The sequence below is a fragment of the Lissotriton vulgaris genome, chromosome 1_1, assembly GCF_964263255.1.
Source record: "Lissotriton vulgaris chromosome 1_1, aLisVul1.2, whole genome shotgun sequence".
Taxonomy (NCBI): domain Eukaryota; kingdom Metazoa; phylum Chordata; class Amphibia; order Caudata; family Salamandridae; genus Lissotriton; species Lissotriton vulgaris.
In genome coordinates this window covers 2,065,338,425-2,065,364,385 of record NC_141685.1, presented here as the reverse complement: position 1 = coordinate 2,065,364,385, position 25,961 = coordinate 2,065,338,425, and the positions used below count along the sequence as shown (strand labels likewise).

The window sequence follows — 25,961 nt, the reverse complement described above, 5'->3', positions numbered from 1 at the left end:
GAGGGTGATTCCATCCACAAACTAGTGTTTTTAATATATAAACTCCTACATTGTGATCAAAAGCCCTGATATAGTAATAAGAAACATACCCTGAACCAGTAATCCTCTAATTAATTACTCAATTAATTACTGGTTACTGTGAAATTCAACTCTTCACTGCAAACCTACTGAATGATTTTCCTCCTTCGAAAGGAAGTGAAGCACCAAGTCTTTAATCGCTAGTATTTGCCCTAATTCTTGCCTCACAATTTAGTTCCTTACCTCAACTGTCTCTTTCGGGCTGTTCCGTGATACGCCCTACCAAGTGCACAGTTTTCTAATACACATGGACAATACATTTTGTTTTCTAGATGGCTATATTTATTATGCCTTGATAGAGACCTTGGGAAACCAGAGACGTTCCATTGCATGTGTATACTAATATATCCTTTTGTTTGTTCCTTTATAGTTGCTATGCAGGATGTGATGTCTAACGACTATTGCAAATCCCTGCGCCAAGGACCTTGTGTGTGCTATGCGCAAACTCTGAATACCTGAAATACGTTCATTGACACTTCTTCATAAGCATCGAGGACGCTTCTGTTTTTCAAATTAGCATTGTCATGCATTCATAAACATGAATGTATCTCTTCGCCCTAATGCCGGTCGGAATGGGTTGCTGGTGCCCGTCCGGTACCCCGTCACTTTTATGGGTTTGAAGGTGTGCTGTGTTTTTCCTGCCACAATACTCCAAGTAATAGCAGGGGGGGAAACTTCATATTGCATGTGTCTGTGGGGCAAGAATATTTTGTTTAGAGTGCTGACGTACAGAACCCTTTTAGAAACGTGGGAGCATAGATATGCTGCCCACACCTCTCCCACCCAGTGCTCTATACCAGAGTCTCATGCCACACTGCCTGAAAGTTTTACAGTGCTTGACTTGAACTACTGCCATTAACTATGCGACACAAGATTTGTGGTGACTGATGACTCTGCTAGTGTGAAATAGGGTCTGCTACACAGGAGGAGGAGGCTGGGCAGTCTGATCAAGATAAGTGCAGCCAGTGATCATGAGGTAAGTTTTCAAAAAGTTTTCAATGTTGCTGCTTTCAGTTTGTGTGCATGCTGTTTGCATGTAACTAACTGTGTTTTGTGCATGTGAGTCCTGATATGTTTGCATGTACATGTGTATGTGTGAGGGCACGGATATACATGTGGACCAGTTGTATAATGCTGGTACTTTCTTAATGGTGGTGATTCCATGCATATTTTGAACAATTGTGGTTTGGAATGGTTATGTGTGGACATGCAAGACTGGATCTATCCATGTGCGGCAGTAGCACATGAGCACTTGATGAAAATGGTGTTTGTACAATAAAAATGAATTCACTAGAAAGAAAGTCCGGTGCTTTACAACTGTGACTGTTTTCCCTGAAGACCTGTGTTGAAAATAAAATGCATGTTTCAAAAATGAAGAATATGCGTTTGATAGACAGAGATGTGGTGCAGTGGCCAGAGCGGCTGGCTCCAGAGCACAAGGCTCACCATTCGATCGCAGGCGGCAGCTCAGCATCATGTGACTCTGGGCAATAGCTCACTTGATCGCCCCAATGGCTCCCAGCGCCTTCAAACCCTTATGGGTGATTTGTTCGTGCCATACAAATACTTGTAGGAAACTGAGCTGTTTTTACAGGGAATTTTGGGCTTTTTAGATGACCCACTGCATACATTAATATTGTGCCCAACACCAACTGTGTAAGAGATTCAGCTTTGTGCAGTGAGATTGGGTACAGGGCCTTGCCTTCAGCCAAGATGTGCACCAACACCTGTGTGGGCCTGATCCACTCTGTGTATATTGAACCTAACCCCTTGCAGGCTGAAACTCAGCCAATGTATTACTCCACTGAGCATGGACTTCAGCTGTGCAGGGCTGGGGTGGTTGAAGAGACTAGTTTTAGACTTTGCATCCATCCAACTGTCCCATGTACTCAACCTCATCTGCACACAGTCTTCAGCCATGTACGCCTGTACATAGCTGATTGGCTGCTTGGCCTAGTCATCGCTAGGCCCTGCACTTCTATCCAAAACCCTGCACGTGCCTGACTCATCCTGGGCGCGTTGTTTAGAAGTGCACAATGGGTGTTGGACTCAGGCGTGGCCAACATAGGTCTTATTTTGAGAAGTGATGGATCCTGAGACCTCCATGAGGATGCCTGAAGTCCAGGTAAGTTCTCTGTGCGACCTCCCACAAAGGTCATAAGGTCAGGGAAGGCTCACTCTGCCCTCCTGCGATCCTATTTGTTTCAGAAAGGTGCCACATGTTTTACGTTGGTTAACGGTGACCACAACAACTTTCTGTGACAACCAGCTAATGAAAGCATTGGCTCTTTATACATAGTTGAGCTGTCAGTTGTATATTACTAATCAACTCAACTCAAAATATAAAAGGAAATCTAGAGTAGGGTAGATTTTGTATTTTAAAAATAGTTTCTGATTAATCCAACAAGTGGTCTAAATATATTTTTGATGCTTATCAGGCAAGCAAACCTTTATACTAATAGTCGCTGGATAACAGGTGGTGTAGTGTTCAGTCACAGTGAGGGGCTTGTCACTTACTGTTCAAACTGTAAGTCTTATAAGATCAACTATTTAGGCTTATGGTTGCACAGGATGCAGTATGTGGGAATTAAATCAGGAATTAACATCTGGAACTGACCTTCTCTTTAGTTAAACAGCCCATTCTAGTGCACTATTTCAATTGTCTGACACTGTCCCACTTTATTTTTTATTTGAAGGAGTTTTTTTATAGCGCAGACTTGACCCGAATTGGGTATCAGCGCGCTTTACGTAGCACCAGTTGTGTTACATGAGGACACATTCTTTCGTTTTTTTGTTAGGTACGGGGAGATAAAGTGATTTGCCCAGAATCACAGGATGGTCAGTGTTGTTGCCGAGACTCGAATCTGTAGTGCGGTTAGCACTCTAGCAGACGCACGTACGCATCCACGCATCCGCAGGCCAGGCGTGGCCTGCGGGGTCCAATAAAAGAAGGACGCGCGCTCGGGCACGTCACTTCCGAATGAGACGAGTGTGTGGTTTACTGGCTGATGCTCCACGCTTCCACCCCTGCGCACGTGGCCATGCTGGTCGCGTAGGCCTACCCACACACCCTCACCACATTGGCGACGAGAGCGGGATACCAACCCTCGCTCCCTTCATCGGGTGGTACCATCGACACCAACCCGCGGTGCCTACCGCGAGGAGACCAACGTGCCCTCATTCTGGCGGGTCCGCCCCAGTGACCCGAGATTGCCTGACTCACGCCGAGGCAACACCACAGGTTTTGTCGACCCACTAACATTCGAGCACAACCGCCATGGTGGACGAGGCAGCGGCACCAGTCATCAACATCCCGTTCCAGCATGCTGCTGCTGGAGTGCTGCCGCCGTTCAGCGAAGCGAGTGACCCATCCACAGCATCACCCCGGTGGAAGGTGTGGCTAGAGAGACTCGAAAATTACTTCGTGGTCACCAGAGAAATGGACGACGCGGTGAAACGATCGCTGCTCCTTCACTACGCGGGGGACGAGGTGTTCCGACTCTTCAAACACCTACCCAATTCGGCAGGAGTAACCACGTATGCTGCTGCGGTCACCGCACTGAACAACCACTTTGACCCACAACTGAACGTAGACTTCGAAGTCTTTAAACTGGGACAAGCCCGCCAACGAGAAGGTGAATCGATGGATCAATTCCACACTCGGGTCCGGGAACTGGCCAGTTCCACGGACGAAGACCAACCCAAGGCCATCAGGCGCCAACTAATACAAGGGTGTCGGGACAAAACGCTAAGGGGCCACATCCTAAGAAAGCCCGGGATCTCGCTCGAGGACATCCTTGTCTTGGTCAGAGCCCATGAACTGTCAGATGCCAGGGCCACGGCCATGGAACAAGCGCTGCATAAAGTTCCCGCCAAACCGGAAACGACCAAGAGTGAGCGGGCTGACGCAGTACGGGCACGACCACGTGGCCCAGGAAGAAAAGGAGCCCGGCGGGATGCACCACAGGGCCGGTGCGGATACTGTGGACACGAACCCCATGCGGCCAGAGACTGTCCTGCCCAAGGCCAAGTCTGCGGGAACTGCGGAATCCCAAATCATTTCGCAGCGGTTTGCCGCCGGAGGAACAAACCTCCAAACTCACAGAAATCATGGACAACCGCCAAAGCGGTCCGCCAACTATCTATAGCAGAATCACCCCCGGGGAGGACAGACAAATTCCTACCAACGTCGCAGGCTGAATCAGACTCCGAGGACGAGGAGGAGGCGTATGTGGTCTCTTTCGCCAGGGAACTAAAAATCAGACGAAGGCCGCAGCCAACATGTGTGATCCACGTGGGTGAGAGCGAAGTGAAGGCCGTCATTGATACAGGGGCCACCGTCAATGTCATGGGACTACAAGAATTCAATACGCTGCGCCCTCGCCCGGAAGTCTTAAACTCCAAGACCAAGATATTTGCGTATGGCGCCGACACCCCACTTCCCCTAAAAGGGAAAATTATCACACCAATACGGGCTGACGACGTGGAAGTAACCGCAACGATCCACATCATTGATCGAGAGGCCGACACCCTAATAAGTAGCCACACGGCGGAGGACCTAAAGCTCATTGCTTTTGCCAACCACATACGGAACCACCAGGTAGAAGAACTTCTGGAACGCTTCCCCGAGCTGTTCAAAGGCCTTGGGTGCATCAAATGTGCACCGATCAAGTTGCACATCGACAAGACCGTCACCCCCACCGCTCTCCGCCATCGGAGAATCCCATTCCACCTGCGGCCATTGGTGGAGAAAGAACTGGTGAAACTCGAGAAATTGGGGGTCATCGAAAAGGTAACCGGGCCCACCCCGTGGGTGTCGCCCATGGTCATCGTCGAAAAACCCAAGCAGCCGGGCGAGGTCCGGCTATGCATAGATATGAGACTACCGAACGCGGCAATCAAGCGGGAAAGACACCTGACCCCGACGATGGATGACATCATAGCCGACGTGAATGGCTCGAAGTGGTTTTCCAAAATCGACCTTAATGCAGGATACCATCAACTGCCACTCGCTGAAGAGTGCCGTTTCATAACCACATTCAGCACCCACCTGGGCCTCCGGAGGTACAAGCGACTCAACTTCGGAATATCCTCGGCCGCCGAGGTGTTTCAAAACACCATCAGGGAGCTGCTCTCAGGACTGCCAGGAGTCATCAATGTGAGCGACGACACTCAGCCACGGCCTCCGAACATTACAAACACTTGCGGGATGTGTTGAAGAGACTCAGCACACATGGAGCGACACTCCACAAGGAGAAATGCCAATTCTTCCAGCCCTCGATCGAGTTCTTTGGCTACGTGTTCAACCAGGAGGGAGTCCAGATTGACCCGCGAAAGTCAAAGTCCATCAAGGACGCCCCAGCACCCCAGTCGCCCACAGAAGTGAGGAGCTTCCTCGGAATGGCCACATATTGCGGCCGTTTTATCCCAGGACTGGCCACCCGCAGTGAGCCTCTCCGAGCGTTGACGAAGGCAGATGCCGCCTGGACCTGGGGCCCCAAAGAACAAGAAGCCTTCCGGAGCATAAAAGAAGCGCTTCTAGAGAACGCCACCCTCTCATACTTCGACCCGACCAAGCGGACTGAGGTAATCGTGGATGCCAGCCCCGTGGGGCTTGGGGCAGTCCTGACACAAGAACATGAACCAGGAAAATGGACCGCCCTAGCATTCGCAAGCAAAGCCCTAACACCCACCGAGGCCCGATATGCCCAGATTGAGCGCGAAGCGCTAGCTATCAAGTGGGCCTGTGGACACTTCCACCTTTACCTACACGGACAAGCATTCGTCATGGTCACAGATCATCAACCTTTGGTGCCACTCTTCAAAGGCACTGCTCCCCATCCACCGCCACGAATCGAGAGATGGGTGATACAGCTCCAGACCTACGACATGGAGGTCATCTACAGGCCCGGAGCCAAAAATCCAGCCGACTACTTGTCACGGCACCCACTGCCACGAGAACTGGCAGCCACTGATGAGGAGTGTGATGGCTATGTTCAGTGGGTGGCTCTCACATCATGCCCCCAGTGTATGACTCTAGATGAAATCAAGGAGGCAGCCACAGAAGACCTCCCCTACATGCGGTCACTCCAGGCGGTGCAAGAGGGGTCCTGGACGGATTATCTCCGGCCTCCCCCGAGCTGGTCGGCGGCAGACAAGGAAACCCTCACCAAGTATTGGCAGATCCGCCATGAACTCAGTGCCACAGAGGAAGGCACACTACTTAGGGGGACGCGCCTCGTAATACCAAGGCAACTCAGACATCGGGCCACCCAACTGGCACACGGAGGCCACCAAGGGGTCACCAAGATGAAGGCGCGCATGCGCGAGAAGGTGTGGTTCCCCGCACTAGAAAGCACCGTGGACGAATATGTCAAGAACTGCATGCCCTGCCAGTTAACCAGCGATCCGGAGCGACCAGTCCCCGTCATCACGGAGGATGCCTGCACCGCTCCATGGGAAAAGGTCAGTGTGGATTTTGGAAGCTTCCCCGGTGAGGGACACACTCTAGTGGTCATAGACTCTTATTCCAAATACCCCCTTGTAGAGAAAGTGCCATCCACGGCTTTTGTCCATGTGGGGCCAGCACTTGAGAAGATGTTCTCCCTATTCGGCCTGCCCGGTGAACTTAAAAGCGACAACGGCCCTCCCTTCCAGGGGGCGGAGTTTGCCACCTTCATGGCGACGCGAGGCATCACCCACCGGCGCATCACTCCCCAGTGGCCACAAGCCAATGGGGAGGTAGAGCGGTTTATGCGTACACTTAACAAAATGTTCAGGATCGCAGTGGTCGAAGAGTCCGACCCCGAGCAGAGACTGCACGAATTCCTGAGGGAGTACCGTGGAACGCCCCACTGCACCACGCTGAGAAGCCCGTGGTCGCTGATGTTTCAAGGCCAACGTAGGGACCTCCTCCCTGTGCCGCCGGGGCCAAGGCGGGAAGATAAGGAACCGGATGAGATGCAGGAACTCGCACAAAGACGCCGACGCAGGAACAACATGCGGGCGAGCAGCCGCCGCAGGGCTAACCCAAGGCAGCTACATCGAGGGGACAGGGTCATCATCAAGAATCGACGACCCGGGGGAAAGTTTCGGACTTTCTATGAACCAGGACCGTGGACGGTCACCAACACGAAGGGCACCATGGTGACCGCCAACAAGGAGGGAGAAGAAGTATCAAGGAACTCATCATGGTTCAAGATAATCACTCCAGCCGGCAGTGCAAGTGCTGAAACACAGGAGGACACCCCCGAAACGCCCGGAGCGGCAGCACCCGAAGTGGTGAGTGGCTCTGCAGCAGACGGCGGGGGCCTCACACCAGAACCTGAAGTGCCAATACCCTCCACCCCCGTCCGGAGCCAGGCCCACCACAGGGATCGAGGCTCAGGCCGCACGCCTCGTTACAGTCTGAGGCCCAACCCCCGCCCCAACCAGAAACTCAATGACTATGTCTGCTACCTGAGCTCCTGAACTCTGCAGCCGAGGAGCACGCAAGTACCTGTCATCATTGTATGTTTCATTTCATGAACAGTTTATTGAACATTTTGAAATTGGTGAAAGTTGGATAGAGATGTAGTGCGGTTAGCACTCTAGCAGACGTACGTACGCATCCACGCATCCGCAGGCCAGGCGTGGCCTGCGGGGTCCAATAAAAGAAGGACGCGCGCTCGGGCACGTCACTTCCGAATGAGACGAGTGTGTGGTTTACTGGCTGATGCTCCGCGCTTCGACCCCTGCGCACCTGGCCATGCTGGTCGCGTAGGCCTACCCACACACCCTCACCACAGAATCCAGTTCTCTAGATTCGAGGACGACCGCCCTAGCCGTTAGGCCAACTCCTCTCCCCAGTTAGAATATAGTTAATTTTCAGACCGTCACTGGGATATGTTTGACTGGGATATTAGTGGCACTTCACTCACAATTATACTCCCTTTCTGACTTTACCCTTTTTTGGAAAGACAATTAGACAACTCCTTGGGTTTCACTTGTTTGTAATTTGCTGAAAACTAAGCGCATGTAGGTAGATTATGTGACGGATTGTTTGGAAACGGCAGCTATAAGGAAACACAATCGCAAGAATGTACTGGAGATTCTGTCTGATGCTTTTAATAAAGGAGTGCAGTAGGTGTGCCTATGGAGGAGCCGAGGGGACATAAGTGAATACTGAGGCACAATGCAGCCATGATTGGTAAACTGTGGTATGTAGCTCAATAGATTACATGGAAGGGCTTAGTACAATGCGCTTAATCCACAGTTAGGTTAGGTTTTTTTTTAGCTTCATACATTGTGAAAGTTGAGCTAAATGTGCAAATGTTTCACTTTCCTAGTTTTTTTTAATGTAGGCTTATAGAAGACTTGGATGTTACCAAATGAATAATGACTCTTCTCTAGGAAATTATCTCCCCACCTTGCAAAAATATCAGCGTAACTCCAAGGCCCAGATTCACAAAGAATCTTACCAATTTTTCCGCACAAACGTCATGTAATTGTAGTAGGATCCACTACTTCTCCAATTTAGTCACCTATTGCACCTGACACTATCAAGGTAACAATGGTAACCCGGGGAAGAAGAAAAACAAAACAAGGAAAACGGGATGAAACTCCACGTCGTAACTCAAACAACCACAGGCTTCGCCTTGACAAGTCAAGAGAGGCTGTGGGCTGGAAAAGAGTCAATGCATAAATAAAAGAACAGAAACTATATTAGGTTGTCTGTATTTCTTGTTATTTCTTTACATCCTACCTTATGATCTCCCTTCTTCTGTGACTGGATAGTAATGTAACTGTGATTAGGGCTTGTGTCTGGCACTAAAAAAGATAATGAAGTAATGTAATGAAAGGACCCTTTGAGAATGAGAGAACACTATATGCAAGAGTCTATATGTGTGCCTACCTCTTCACCCTGTGTTGGCTCTTGGACAAGCCCCAGTTAGCTATCTGTAAAGAACCTAAATATCTGAAAGTAAATAATCCTTTTGCTCAGGTAACATAACTTTTCTTCATATTCTTTTTAGATGCCATTGGAGGGGCGGATTATCACAGCGCAGAAAACACAGGATCCGGTAAGTTACACAACCACTTAGTCATAAAATAATAAGTCAGCACAAGAGCGCTTTTACTGCATGAACTGATATTCTGCTTTGTCTTTGTTTTCTTTTCTATTTCTTTAATTGCTGGAAACTGGAATGCAACAAACTGGAACAAAGTCGACAAGTATGTATGCCAAGCGAAGAGAACCTGAGAGGAGGAAAGCCGCATCCACGCCAGGTCCAACTCGAAACACACGACGACAGGGTATGCCAGGAATGCCGTGTCCCCGCCGAGTCCAACGCGAGGAATAGGACGACCCAGAAGAAAATCAGGTACGATGACCGAGAGCTTCCGGAAACACTAGAACACGAAGCGCTGCGGGTTGAGGAAGGCCGAGCTTTAACTCGCCTGACCTGTCCACGCGCATGCGCGTTCTATACTGGTGGCCATTTTGGTACTTTGTTTATCCACCGCGCAATCGTGACAGTAAACCCCCCCACATAGCCCCCTACTGGCTTGGGTTTATCAGGATTTCTTCTGTGGAATATATGCAACAACCGAGGGGCATGTACATGACTGGCCGGCTCCCAAGTACTTTCCTCAACCCGGTAACCCTTCCAGTGTTATCAGAGCCTTGAGTTTGCCTCTCACCCTGGGTGAATCTATGATCTTCTCGACTTCATATTCTTGTTTATCATCCACATTTACAGGCCTAAGGACGTTAGGGAGATGCATGCCCGGTTCCACTGGTTTCAAGAGAGAGACATGAAATACCAGATGAATTTTCATTGAGGCGGGAAGGTCCAGCTTCATATCGACAGGGTTCACCACCTTACATATCTTGTAAGGGCCTATGCGTTTGGGTTTAAATTTGCAAGATCCTCTCAAAGTCAAATTTTTAGAGGATAACCAGACCTCGTCACCCTGTTTGTATCCAGGCTTTGTGCATCTGTGAACATCTGCCCCGCGCCCCCTTTTATACGCAGCCATGACCCTTTCCAGGTTCAACCGCATAGTCTTGCGTACCTCTTCTAATTCCTTTCCAAAGTCTGTGGCAGCAGTAGAGCAAGAGGAGGAAAATGGCGATAGCATAGTTCAGGGATGAAATCCGTAAATGCAATAGAAAGGGGAGTGAGCAGTGGAAGAGTGGCAACTGTTATTATAAGAAAACTCAGCTATCCATACCATCTCATCCCAATCTGCAAGAGTGTGTAAAACCTGGCACCTGATGTATTGCTCAAAACATTGGTTTACTCTCTCAGTTTGACCATCTATCTGAGGGTGGTGACTGGAGGACGACCATTTGTCTCTCTGCAATAAGTTTCCTATCCCTCTCCACTATACGATACCAACACAGAGGGGAGGCCATGTAAGAATACCACTTGCTGCACAAATACAGAGGCTATTACTCGAGATGTAGGGATGCTTGTCATTGGGATGAAATAGGCCATCTTGGTCAATAAATCTACTACAACAAGGAGGGTAGTGTTCATTCTTGCAGTTCTCGGTAAGTCTACTATAAAGTCCAAGGAAACTGTGTGCCAAGGACTAGCTGGTGTAGGTAAAGGCTGTAACAACCCTGCAGGGTTCTGGTTAGAGGCCTTCCCCTGGGCACCCACATAACATGTCTGAATATAGCGTTTTGTGTCCATTCCCATAGTAGGTCACCAAAAGTGCCTCTGTAATAAGTCAAGTGTTTTCTTGTATCTTGGATGCCCTGCAAGGGGGTGAGTGTGACACCATTCGAAGCCCTGTAAGCTTAGCTCTTGAGCAGGAAGTACCAACCCTCCATGAACATAGGACAGTTCTTGTTCTACAGTGACTTCCTGTGCACCCGTTATTTCTTCCATGTCTGTGGATTTTTGTGCTTCCTTAACTGAATTCAGGAAGCCTTCTCAGAACACATAACATCAATTATTCGCTCCCTGGCTATTATAGGGGGGTTCACGGTGTGGTTCGATGGGTTCGTAACCTAAGCGGGACTAGGGATATGCTTACCCGTTCTTTTTTTCCCGCTTGGAACTGTATAACAAAATCAAAATCACTACAAAGCTGAGTCCAACGTAGTTGTCGCATGGATAGAGCCCTTGCGGATTTTAAGAATTGTAAAATACGGTGGCCTGTTAGGACTGTTATTGTATGATTGGCCCCCAATAAATACTGCCTCCATTCCTCAAAAACTCTTTTTACCAATAACTCCTTGTCTCCTATAGAGTAGTTTATTTCAGGTGGAGCCAATTTACGTGAATAATAAGCCACTGGATGAAGAAGTCCTGTGCTACGATCCCTCTGAGAAAGTACCACTCCAACTGCCACCTGTGAAGCATCAGCCTCAACCACTAAGGGACGTGAAGGATCTGGATGCCTTAATATGGGTGCTTGTGTAAAGGCTTCTTTTAGTTTGCAAAAGTCTGCCTCTGCCTCGGAAGTCCATTGAAATTTTATTCATTTTTTCAACAGTATAGTTATTGGGGAAGTTAAATCAGAAAAAACACTTATAAAGTGTACGTAAAAATTGGCATAGCAAAGAAAATTCTGTATCTCTTTGACATTTTGAGGTGCTTGCCAACAATGGATGGCATCTACCTTCTGTCGATCCATACAAAGTCCCTGTGGTGAGATTATGAACCCCAGAAAGCCTCCTCGCTGGGTATGGAAGGGACATTTCTCTAGCTTACAATACAAATGATTGTCTCACAATCGTTCTAGTACTCTACTTACATGAATTACATGTGTGTGAAGGTATGTCTATCAAACAGTTTTCTGAGTTGTCTCTTGAAGGCACTATACTCTTGTAACAATGGATAATTTCTTTCTATCAGAGGAATGGTCCAGTTGGCTGCAGACCCCCCTAGATAAGAAATAACAAACGCCACCTTAGCCTGACCTGTAGGAAAACAGGAGGCCTCACACATGAAATGAAGCTGGCACTGACTAATAAAGGCAGCAAACTTAGTATTATCTCCATAAAAACGCTAAGGAGGTGCCAAAGGGATAGATGGATGGTAAGTTACGCAACCACTTATTCATAAAATAATATGTCAGTGCAAGAGCGCTGTTAATGCATAAACTGATATGCTGCCTCGTCTTTGTCTTCTTTTCTATTTCTCTAATTGCCGGAAACTGGAACGCGGGGAAACTGGAACAAAGTCCACAAGTATGCTAAGCGAAGAGAACCCAAGTGAAGGAAAGCCACTTTCCATGCCGGGTCCAAATTGAAACACCCAACAACAGGGTATGCCAGGAGAAAAGAACTCAAGAGTGGGAATGCCGTGTCCCCGCCGAGTCCAACACAAGGAGCGCGATGACCCGTAAGAAAATCAGGTACGATGACCGAGAGCTACCGGAAACAACAGAACGCGTAGCGCTGCGTGTTGAGGAAGGCCGAGCTTTAAGTCCCTGACCTGTCCTCGCGCATGCGCATTCTAGACTGGCAGCCATTTTGGTAGTTTGTTTATCCACCGCACAATCAAGACAGTTGTCATGCAACACAGCATAGCACACAAATAGGCTGCGCTGCACTGCATTGTGTGACAGGGGAGGGTTCAGGAGATCTACAGAAATGGCTCTCTCCACCCCTCTCCCTAGCGCCGGCGCTGATTTCTGCTGCTGTGCGCCAGGCACACGCCATAGTGATAGGGTGCATGCCTGGGTCTTCCAAAGGTTTTGTATAGGAAGGGTACCCTTCCTGTACTAAATACTGTGGCTAGACAAGTTTAAAACATTTTCCTACTTTGTTTGTGTGCTATAACATGTAGCACACAGGGACATTTGGAAAAGCAAGGAGAAATCAAAACATTTATCCTTTTAGCACCTGCTTTTCAGGGGGGTACATTTTTGGGCACTAAAACCTGTCTACTAATGTTAGTAGATAGGGTTTAGCGTCAAAAGCATGGGTGGTCGCATGCAAATGCCCATGTAACGCCCAAAATTGTGCAAAGCAGTGTTTCGCGCTGCTTTGTGTCACTTTTCCGTACAAACCAACACACATTCAATTTGTGTTGGTTTGTTATTCCCCCCAAAAGTTTTGCATCAGTTTAGCGTTTAAAAGTAACGCTAACCCAACTCCAAACCTTTGTGAATCTTGTCCCGAGAAGTTTTTTTTTCACGGTCTCCCTGTTTGTGAGGGCACCTAGAGCTCCCACAGGGATTCTGCATTGTCACATGCATATGAGGGTCCTAGGATTGTGCTTTCTACAAATGAACCCAAGACTAGCAAGAAGGCGTGTCAGTAAGCTGCCATTTCAACATAGGTCTGGTTCCTCGTTTGCCTATTCATGGGATAATGGTGAAACGGTCCAGTGCATCTTTTCTACATCCTGGGTCATTTGGTAAATCTCTTCCAAATTAGAGTCATTTGAAGTAGAATTATTAGGTAAAAGGAATTAAGTAATTGGTTTATTTTCTTATCTTTTGTCTGAATCTGGTTCTCTGACCTTTAACCAAGCATTCTGAAAGGAGCAGGGTCAATATTCACTATTGACAAATATTCAGTTTTCAATAATGTTTACAGATTGGTGTTTTTGCCAAAAATATAATTGGGCTGTTTTCATCCTTTAAATTCAATGTCAAAATATAAAAATACACTGAAAAAGATTTCACGATTGTGTAGGGGTTTTATTCTGTTTAGAAAATTCTGAAAAATTACGAAGAACTAGCATTACAGGCAAGAAACTCTTCCACATAGGTTAAGCATAATTCCTTTAAAATACGAAAATACAGACTCATACCTTGCGTAGGTGTTAAGTTGACTCTTGCCAATGAGCTGGTCACCTGTTAAATAGGTGTTATGTGAGGATGAAATGAAATAATTGTTCAATGGCAAGTTCATATTCTCATTGACCTCGGTTTCTATTTGCTTAAAAATTTGCATTTCTGGAGAAGTCATCAATCTTGCAAAGCCTTCCAAACTCAGATGGCCCTCTTTCGAACCTGAAAAGCGATAACATTTATTCTTGTCAGATTTCAGATATAAAAGTAGATTGCTTCACATAGCTTTTTACATGTTTGGTACTACGAAAAGGTTGTTACTTTTTCATGAAACAAATAAAGGCCAGTAACTTCAGATGTGCACATTTTTTCCAGAAGGCCAGCACTCACTATGTGTAAAACATTTTTGGAAAATTACTCTCTATTCAATTGTATTGATCAAATATGAATTCAAATATTTTTTATTATCTGAGTAGGAAGCATTTTCCGTTTTTGAGCGAATGATTTCATATAAATATTTCATTATTTTTTATAACACACTTTAGAAAACACTTTCTAATTCATGTGCAAATTCAAAAGATTGTAAAGGTTAGTTTGCACTACCACAATTTGTAGCAAGCCATAATCTATGGCACAGTGCCTAAGGTAGTTCGAGGAGGGCCAGATTTTCTGGATATACTTGGTGAATTTGAATAGCACTCACTTAAACCTTTTCCCACAGTACAGCTTCTCCTATGAAGTAGTGTGGCTCACTGGTTAGAGGCGGCAGACCCGAGAGCAGAGGACGGCCCGGGACCAGGGTTCGATTCCTGGCACGGCAGGTTTCTGGACCAGGGTCAGCGGACTCGATAATTCTCTCGCCTCGGTGCCCACTCTGATCAGCGATCACACTCGGCAACTCTGGGCATTAGCTTGCCTCATCTTCACTAACGGCCCCACCAGACCGCCGGGGATGCCTGGTCTCACCCTGGAGATACCCATTAAGGGACCATCTCTCAGGGAAGCCAGGAAGGGTTTCGCAGCGGTCGAAGCGCCTTGGGACCCTCCGGGTAAGTAGTGCGCTATATAAATGCCTATACATACATACATACATACTATGGGAATTGTGTTTAAGGGACTTCTGGGAATTGTGTGGGGCGACTGGGGGGTGGATATCCGGGGGAGCAAACAGTGGTCCTAGGGACCACACTGCCTGCTCTGCCGAATGTGCTTGCCATACAGGCAGTGCTTTGTTAAAGAGTCCCTGTCCCCTTGTTGAACAGGGACTAATTAAAAAAAAAAACTTTCGAGTTTGCCGCTCCCCCTCTGATTACCCCTCCATTTTGCCTGCACCCGTTCTTGTTGCTTCTGCTAACTGTATTCTGTAGTTGTGTTAAACTGCATTTTTCTTTTTGTCCTGCCTTTCTCTATTTATGTAACCTTTTGCCTTTTGTTTCACTCCTCTTTTGCCTTCTGTACCCCGTTCCCGCCGCTACTCCCCTGTGGCCCCACCTCCCCAGCTCGACCATTCGCCACCCCGCTCCTGCCTCCCAGTTGCTCCTACCTCCCATATTTGGCGGCCGTGCCGCAGGCGCGCCGATGGCAAGCCCGTCTGCACCTGTCCGCGCATAGGGCCAGAAAGCCTGGCTCTCACGGACAGCACGACGCCCGACACCACTATGATGCTAGCACCCTCCTCGCACTCAACACCGGATGATAACACACCTGATTCCTGGCCGCCCGAAGCGCACCCAAGGACTCTTCTCCTGCCAGAACTGCAGCTTCACCAGCATCCGGCTCACCAACCCACCGACCTGGAAAGAACACAACCACCTCAGATTCATTCTTCTCAACACCCGTTCTGCCCGCAAACATGCCATTGAACTCTTGGGCCTACTTGACTAAACCTCCCCAGACGTCGCCTTCCTGATGGAGACCTGGCTTAACATCTCCACGGCACCCAACATCACCATAGCCATCCTGGAAGGCTACAAGATCACCCGAAGGGACTGCACCATCGGAGTAGGAGGAGGAACTGCCAACGTCCACAGGAACACTCTTAGAATCTCGACCAACACCGACCACAGCCTCAGTACTGCGGAACACCTGCACTTCCAGATCCACACCGACCCCAACACCACCCTCAGAGGAACCCTCATCTACAGACCTCCCCCAGACTCTGACCACCGTTCAGTGACTCCATCGCTGATTTCATCAGCACACACTCTCTCACCTCCACGAACTACATCCTCCTCAGGGACCTGAACATCCACCTAGAGAACAACAACGACACCAACTCCACCACCCTGATTGCCAACCTCACCAACCTTGGACTCAGACAACTCGTCACAACACCCACCCACTCTGCCAGTTACACGCTTGACCCTATCTTCTCCGCAAGCCCTCACATCTCCTTCAACCACTCCACCGAACTCCAATGGACCGACTATTGTTGCATCCACTTCACCTTCCAGAAACCCACCACGCACCACCACAGCCAACAGATGCCTCGCCGCTGCTAGAGCAAAGGCACCGAAGAACAGCTAACCACCACCCTGGTCCAGTGCCCACCCGCCGACCCCACTGACCCCGACCCTGCCACCTGCAACTTCAGACATTGGATCGATGACTGCCCCAATGCCCTCACACCATTCAAGAAACCCTACAACAGTCACACCAACAAGAAAGCCAGCTGGTTCATCGAAGACCTCCAGACCTCCAAACAAACCTGCCGAAAGCTGGAGAAGAACTGGCTCCATTAAAGAAAAATGGACAGCTACTCAGCCCACAAGAACGCCTCCCTCATACACCACCACCTCATCAGATCCACCAAAAAGGGCCTCCTTTAAAGACCGCCTAGATAACAACACACACAACAGCAAAGTGCTCTTCAGCATTGTGAAGGAACTCTCCAACCCCAGCTCCAACACCATCGACATCCCACCATCGCAAGACCTGTGCAACTAGCTGGCCACCTTCTTCCACCGCAAGATCGCAGACATCCACAACAGCTTTAATGCCACAACCAACCCGACAACCACTGAGACCTCCTCCCTCACGACCACCATCCGCACCAACCGCCTGCTCTCCTGGACCAACATCACCGACGACAACACTCATGAACACCATCCACTCCAGATCTCCATCAGACCCATTCCCACACCACATCTTCAACAAAGCCAGCTCCACCATCGTACCTCATCTCCGGAAAGCCATCAACATCTCCCTTGAGACAGCAACCTTCCCGGAGAGCTGGAAGCAAGCAGAGATCAACACCTTACTGAAGAAACCAAAGGTGGACCCCCAAGGACCTCAAGAACGTCCGACCCATCTCCCTACTCCTGTTCCCGGCGAAGGTCATCGGGAAGACCGTCAACAAACAACTGTCCTGCTACCTCGAGGAGAAGAGCATCCTGGACCCATCCTATTCTGGGTTCTGCAGCAACCACAGCACCGACACTGCCCTCATCGCCGCCACCTATGACATCAGGACCCTGCTAGACAATGGAGAACCCGCAGCCCTCATCCTCCTGGACCTGTCAACCGCCTTCGACACGTTCTGCCAGCGTACACTACGAACACGACTCCAAGATGCCGGGATCCAAGAGAAGGCCCTGGACTGGACCACCTCCTTCATTTCCGGCAGAACACAGAGCATCCTCCTCCCTCTTCTACTGCAAAGCCACAAAGATCATCTGCGGCATACCCCAGGGCTCATCCCGCAGCCCAACGCTGTTTAACGTCAACATGGCACCGCTCGTCCAAGTCGCCTGACTGCACAACCTCAACATTATCTCCTACACCGATGACACCCAGCTTATCCTCTCCCTCACCAAGGACCTCCATACCTCCAAAACCAACCTCCTCGAAGGAATGAAAGCTGTCGCCGAATGGATGAGGAACTGCTGACTGAAGCTGAACTCGGACAAGACGGAGGTCCTCATCCTCGGATCCCGATCCACCCCTTCGGCCTGGGACGACTCCTGGTGGCTGACCGCACTGGGAACAGCTCCAACACCCACTAACCATGCACGCAGCCTAGGGGTTATCCTGGACTCCACCCTCTCCATGACTAAGCAGGTCAACGCTGTCTCGTCATCCTGCTTCAACACCCTCCGCATGCTCCGCAAGATCTACAAGTAGATCCCCACCAAAATGAGAAGAACGGTCACCCAGGCCCTCATCAGCAGCCGGTTGGACTACGGAACGCCCCCTACGCAGGCGCCTCGGCCAAACTCCTGAAATGGCTCCAACGCATCCAGAATGCCTATGCGTGCCTGATCCTCGACATCCCTTGCCACAGCCACATCACACCCCACCTGAGAGACCTGCACTGGCTCCCTGTCTACAAGTGGATAACCTCCAAGCTCCTCACCCAAGTATACAAGGCACTCCACAACACTGGACCAGCGTATCTCAACAGGCGACTCCGCTTCTATAACCCCACCCGCCAGCTCCGCTCCGCCGACCTCACCCTCGCCACAGTTTCCTGCATCTGAAGAGCAACCTCCGACGGCAGATCATTCTCCCACCTCACCGCCAAGACCTGGAACACCCTCCCCATCCACCTTCGGCAGACCCAAGACCTGCTGACCTTCAGAAAACTCCACAAGACCTTGCTTTTCGAGTAGTAGCAGCATTCCCCTCGCGCAGTGCCTTGAGACCCTCACGGGTATGTAGTGCGCTTTACAAATGATATGATTGATTGATTGATTGATTGACAGAGTTGGAAAAAGTATGTCACAGCAAGTAGTGATAGACATAAAATCAAGCCTTTTGTCTGTCACCTCTAACCTGGAGTGAGAAGAGTGAAGGAAGAAAAGAGAATCCCTGAGCACAACCCTACTCTAAGTCACTTACATGTTTGCTTAAATCCTCCTTATTGTATCCTTGCAAATCACCCACAACTTCTTTAAAAGTAGAAACCTTGCAAAATATCAATAACTAATCTTGTGTAGCACATCTAGCCATATCTCAAACCAATGCATAAATTACCCCTCTCCCAGTAAGAATCACACATAAATCCTCTTAATTTTGTCTACTGTAGGGAAAGTGAAATACATACATGGCATGTTTTTTAAGAGTGCATTACTAATCCCAACAACTAAAAGTACTGAACAAAATACTAACGCTGGGTTACGGAGCAGGGTGCTGCCTGGGTTAAAGTGCTCTTAAACCTCAGGGGCAGGAAATCCTATAATAATGCAGGTACAGTACAATACAAAATGTAACCCGACTGCCTCTTAAAAACATTTATTCCATAATACTCAGAGGTTGGGCAGTCAATTTTAGTACATACAAACTGAATAATAATTTCCTTATACTACTTGACACTCACACTGGCATAAAACAAAACTGCTCTGGGTCATGTCCATCACCAATACTGTATCAGTCCACAGAATTAAACCACCTGAACAGTCATGAAAAAACAAAAGAGGTCTGACACATGCCACTGGCCAATGGCGATTTTAATTTAGTCCAGCACTGCGGGTTCCAAATAGCTACATAATATGACTGCTTTTGACATATCAAAATAGACATCATATATGGAATGATAGTAACACAGTCCATCTCATCAGCTCTCTGATCCATGTCTCCCTACAACCTATGTCTGCTCAGGGCCATAAACTTTGTACAAGATATCTCAGAATGGACAATCCATTTCAGTAACCAGCTCATAGAAACCAGGCAGCTAATCTGGTTAGCTAGTCCCTCTGTGCACCTCAAGCTTATCAAGGCTCCCCCTTCTGTCCTCACTAGTTCTGTGCCATGACATGGGTCAGTTTAGCAGCCCAGTTTTCTTGAAAGATTTTTCTACCAAAGCTTCAGATTGCTGTTGTCATGATGTAACTGATGTGTTCCATAATAGAGGGCATTGCATGTATGTCGCCTCTTGATCCATGACCATCGAGTGATGGAATTTATTTGTTTTTTGCTCTATACCACTGGTGGAACATTAGTCAGATGGCACTTGTCCTGATGGCACCCAATAAATAGCTTTCTGTTAGAAATGTCAACATCAATTACCTAGGTTTTTCATTTTATAGTGTTTTTTAAATATGCAAAGAGATTCCAGATAAGCACATAGGGGTATATGTATTAGGCCCTTTTCCCGTTCGCAAGCGGGCCGATTCTCAGAATCGCCCCGTTTGCAAACGGGAAAAGGCCTTTTGGGATTTATCATCCCAAAATGGCATTGCAAATTAGAGAATCGCAAAATTTGTGATTCTCTATTTTGTGAGTGCCTTTGATTCCTTAAATGAAATGTATGAAGCACAGAAAAAGTGCAAATTGGCCTTAAGAAATCGCAAATTACCACCAACAAGTTGGTGGTAATTTGCAATTTATTTGAAAAATGCACGTATTTGCATTTTTCAAACTGCCATGGGCATGTATGTGCGCCACATGTGTACACATACATATTTCAGGGGTGCAACAGGGTGTCCTTTTGACACCCTGGCACCTTTGAAATTGCATTCTCAATTTGCGATTCTCTAATTGCAAATCGCAAATTGAGAATGTCTTCACATTCATTCCTATGGGCCTCCTAGCCCATAGGAATGAATGGGAAGGAATTCCTTAATAGCGAATCGCGATTTGCGATTCGCAATTAAAGAATATTAAGGAATCACAATTATTATTGCGATTCCTACATACATAGCCTTTTGCGATTCCTTAATAGCAATTTGCTAAAAATCGCTATTAAGGTATCGCAAAAGGGCTTGTTCATACATATGCCCCATAGTATCCTAACTTTTCCAAAACCAGAGGAATCCAGGAATCTTTAATGCCTTGTTTTGTAGTGTATGGTATTGCATACAACTCTTGTTTTCACCTGAACACTCTGTCGTCTGTACTTTTTTGTATGTTTATCTGCTATAAATTATCCATTGTCCTTGGACAACATATTTATTTGTATGCAAATAAGTTGTCTGAAACTCTTTTTTATCAATTTATTACTCTTTACCCTCATTGCTTGGAAAGTAAGACTGAAGCTAAACATTAATTAGTCTCACTGGACTATTGTTACACATCTGTAACAATAGTTAAAAATGCACAAGCAGGACAGAAAGCCCAAGCAGACAAAGCTTTTTTAGAGATAAGCCCTGCGGCCAACAATGTTCCAACAACATCCGTAATTGCCGAACCTCCAAAACCAGGAGGGGAAAGAGAAAAAGCAAAGGAGTCAGAAGCGGAACGGGAACTGAGATCCAAGAAAAGGAAAACAAACTTGTAATTAACATCTCAGATATATCTCTGTCTAAAGCCCGGATGAACTTATTAAACAAAGGCATCACATTTGTCCCTGTATACAAATCTAATCCTGAAGAGACTGAAATAGCCATATTTAAATTTCTACGCACATTGAGGCTAAAAAACTTCTTTAATACTCTTCCACCTACAGAAAAAGTGGACAGTACAAGCAAAGAATTCAGAGTTAAGAGCACATTTTGTGCCCCTACATCACATAAAACAAGTGATGCTTATGAACTAGTGATCACTACAGAAATCAAGAATATCAACTACAAGAGCGGCACCGAAAGCAATTTTTCAAAGAAAGAATGGAACACACTTAAATCTTTGAAAGAAATGACTGAAATAACTATTCAGAAAGCAGATAAAGGGGGAGCCCTAGTGGTAATGAATTCGACTTTTTATAAGGAAAGTGTCAACCAGCATCTGCAGGATACAAATATCTACCACAAACTTGAACAAGACCCCACAGAAATTTTTGCAGCCACACTCAAGGAGATACTAGATAAAGCTCTGGAGATGAAATGGATTACCAATAAAACTCATCAATTCCTTAATATAAAATATCCAAGGAGGCCACAGATCTACTTGTTGCCCAAGATGCACAAGCATCCAACACGACCACCATTTAGGCCCATTGTATCAGCCTGCGGTTCTCTCTCTGAACCACTCGGACAATATTTGGAATGGTTTCTACAACCATTAGTCCAGAATTGGTGCACCCACATAAAAGATACTACCGCATTCCTAAACATTTTACAGAATGTTGAGATTCCAAAAAATGAAGAGATATGGCTCAGTTCAATTGAAGTAACTGCATTGTACACCTCGATCCCTCACAACGAAGGATTAGAAGCAATGGAGTGGTGTCTGCTACAGAATGATATTGAGGGACCAGAATTTTTTTTTTGATGGAAATCTTACATTTTGCGCTTTTTCACAGCTACTTGGAATGGGAACAAGAGTACTATGCACAATGCAGTGGGACCAGCATGGGCTTTGCTGGAGCACCGTCGTACGCGAACATTTTTATGTCCAAATTTGAGAGCGATCATATACTTGACAACCCAGATTGTAAAACAGGACTACTGGTCTATAAACGCTATATAGATGATATTTTCATCATGTGGAGAGGCAAAAAGGAAGAACTGGAAGCAAACATTGAGACATTGAATTTGAAACATGAAAGAATTAAGTTTACACATGAGATTGATCAGCATCAACTATCTTTTTTGGATGTAAAAGTTTCCATAAAACAGGGTCAAATATGCACGAATGTACATATGAAAGAAACTGACCGCAACAGCGGATTACACTATTCGAGCTTTCATCATCATGCTCTCAAGAGTCATTTACCAATATCCCAGTTTATCCGCTATAAAAGGATCACATCGGATTCCAATGAGGTTTCAGACACTATCGACAGACAGATCAAAAAATTTGAAAACGAGGATATCCAAATAAATTACTACAAGAGTCAAAAACCAAAGTCATGGCCATGACGAGAGAGTCTTTACTGACAAAAAAGGACAAATCGAACCAAAAACTTACAGTGTGTGTTCTAAAACATTGTATGCAGTCACTGCAAATCACTAATATCATGAGAAAACATTGGCCTATCATTATTCAAGAACCTGATCTTCAACCTTTGTTCGCAGAACGCATAACATTTGCCTACAACAGATCTAAAAATTTAAAAGAATTGCTGAAGAAGAAAGAAATTAATCAAAGCAAGACAATCCACAAAGGAATGCGAAAGTGTGAGAACTGTACACATTGTAACAATGTAATAACAGGGTCTTCCTTCACACATCCTAGAACTGGGCAAATAATTCCATTAAAACATTCAAGCACTTGCAACACTAAAGGTGTGATTTATGGCATTAAATGCCCTTGTGGTAAACTATACGTTGGGCAAACAGAACGAAAAATTAAGATAAGAATAACAGAACATAAGAGCAACATTCGGCTAAAAAATTTGAAATCCACAGTGGCAGCACACTGGGCAGAAACAGGACATAACATCTCTCAGTTACGCTTTACCATACTTGAGGTGATTGAAACACGCCCAGACATGGACACACATAAAATGAGACTAAGAGCAGAATATTTTTGGATAAAAAAGATGGGGAGCCTCCAACCGTATGGGCTCAATGACAGACTGGAATTAGCATGTTTTTTATAAATCAACAGGAAGTCATTTTGCTTGTCCTGTATTGACCTCAGTTGACAGTGTTGATCCGTGGCTACATCTGATTACTAAATGATCAACATGTTAACCATCATGGTAATATGTATTGTGTACCTTGGTTACATCCCATTCCAATATGGCCGACACGTCATTACCGTGATAATAGTTACTTGTCACACAATGTTTATATATACCATTTTCTTTAAGGTATTTCAAGCTATTTTTATAATGGTTTAATGTTTTTTCATTTGCGTGATACGGGAATATTACTACTCTGCTCGCATTATTTTCATATATTTTGAACCATTGCGGTCATGTGACCGCATAACCAGCCAATGAGCATGTAAATAAGAGCTAAGAATCAGTCTTGCTATCTCAGCTAGACCGGCATTGGTGGAAAAGAGAAGCGGTACGCGAGCGAGCATTTCTGTAAGTAACTGACACGGAACGTGAGTCGTTCCGACCTGAAAATGCATGAAAAACCTGAAAATGTTTGATAGACAGTTTCTTTAGACTATTGAAATGTATTTCGTTTGCGAGAATGATCGAGGCAGGCTGGGATCGTTATCATTTACTGCTAGCGCAAGACTATAAATATTTTCTTACCGATTGTACGCAATATGCACTAATCCACAACCGAGAGTCTTAAAATCACTGATGGGTAACCATGTTTGTTTTGCATATATTTGTATGCTACAGAAATCTTTAAAATGTTGAGTTAAAATTGTGTAGCGTGTGGCACCATGCAATTATTTAGTTTAAATACATTTGAGAACACAGCTTTGGGCTCAAAATTGTTTTTTTGTTTTTCCATAGAGACCCCCGAGGAAGGGTCCGTTTGTACCCGAAATGCATTGGGTTGATGTGAAATGCTGTAAATAATGAAATCTGCAAATATTTGAAAATATGAGTTTAATGAGAAAAAACATTAAATAAGATATTGCATTGGAAGATGCCTCAGAAAAAACGTTTTTTCATGGATTTTTATTGAACAATGATGAACTGAAGAATAGGACCACTTCAGGTCCAAGTAAAAGTGTGCACACCTCAAAACAGAGTGTAGTACTTCTGCCCTCACCTATGTTGAACATCTGTACTACAGCCAGAGATCCGGGACCAGGCTAGATATTGGTGCTTTCAACTCTGTGAAACATCTGGTCTGATCCTTTCAAACAAAGCCTGCCCATCATGCCCTTCACACTCTACAGCCATTGTGATATGCTTTAGACAACCCAACGCCATACCACTTGAGCCCACATACCCCATGCTACACTATTTATTTATAAAATTTTATATAGCGTGAACAAGATCCCGAAGGATAACAGAACACTTCACAATATGAATGGGAGGAATTACATAAATACAGTATCAACATCTGAGCAAGTGAGCGCATCCCTCTTAGGGTAAGAATTTGTTCATAAGGAATCATTTAGCTGCCAACTTGAAAGCCTTAGTTGAAGAGATTCTGCTATTTTCCTGTGGAAGAGAGTTTCACATCATTGGTGCGGCACCGGAGAAGGCTTGGTGACAAGTTCTTTTTTTTGTTCAGGATGAGTGCTTTCAGGAGGAAGGTAGTGGCACTTCTTGAGGCTCTAAAACCACAGGATAGTTCAAGTTTTGTGCAAGGTACCTGGAGTATTGAAGTGAAGGGCTTTGTGAGCCAGAACAACAATCTTTAACTGAATTCGAGCTTCGTAGGGTAGTCAATTGAGAGATTTTAGGACTGGAGATGTATATGATCATAACATTTGGTGCCTGTGACCGGTCTAGCCGCCGCGTTCAGAGTTGACCTTAGTGGAGCCAGGGCATATTTTGGAAGGCCACAGAGGGTTCGCTGCCATAGTCAAGCCTCGGCAAGACAAGCGCTTAGACCACCTGCGTGAAATCATTTAGTGGAAGGAAAAGTTTGATATTTCAGAGTGACGTCAGCAAATTCTTTGCTCCCTTACATACATTGCTGATATTATTTTTCATATTCAGGTGCTTGTCCATGGTGACTCCGAGGGATTTGGCTCAGTCTATGATGAGAGGAATGCAATTGAAACCAGTGAGGAGAATCAGCCATAGGTCTATCTTGGAGATGTGGTTTGGAGGGGAGATGAGCAGGAATTCTGTTTTGCAAGTGTTAAGCAGGAGATGGTTCTCCATTAATCAGTTTTGAGTAGACGTTAAAGTAGTGTTGAGGGAGATGATGTTATCCAAGGATGCGATTTTCAAATAGAGTTGTCTTTCGCATACATGTGGAAGAGAATGTTCATGGAGTTTAATCAGTTAGCAAGAGGTTCCAGGAAAAGGTTGAAGAGGATGGGAGATAGGGCGGACCCTTGAGGGACCCACATGTGTACAGGGGAGGGCTGGGAGAGGGAGTGCCTTAAATCTTTGTGATCTGTGATGAACCATTGGAACACCTGTTCAGCAAAACCCATTCTATTTAGCAGGATGGATAGGAGGTTGTCATGATTAACCTTGTCGAAAGCAGAGGAAATGTCAATGACAATCAAAAGGCAGTAGTAGTTTTTGTCAAGCATTTTTAAAATGTCATAAATAACGTGGGTGAGAGCCGATTCGGTGCTGTGTCCCTTCCTGAAACCAGATTGATTTTGGTCTAAAAGTTGATTGTTCTCTATGTGAGTGGTAAAGGTACCCCACAACGCATTGTTCTTGGTGGTCGATTTGTCCTTATCACAGGGGCCAAGGTGGGAGGCAGCACCTGAAGAAG

At 46.3% G+C, this 25,961-nt stretch overlaps 1 protein-coding gene across 1 annotated transcript in view; it reads right to left on the bottom strand.

Annotated features, from left to right (window-relative positions):
• The window catches only part of PLCZ1 (phospholipase C zeta 1), a 665,761-nt gene extending 650,393 nt beyond the window's left edge, over window positions 1-15,368 (bottom strand). The window contains exons 1-2 of the mRNA XM_086933607.1: window positions 15,362-15,368; window positions 13,839-14,040 (exon numbers count right to left, since the gene is read on the bottom strand). Coding sequence (XP_086789733.1) covers window positions 13,839-14,040; window positions 15,362-15,368 — 209 coding nt within the window. The remainder of the gene's footprint in view (window positions 1-13,838; window positions 14,041-15,361) is intronic.
• Between the last annotated feature and the right edge of the window lie 10,593 nt (window positions 15,369-25,961).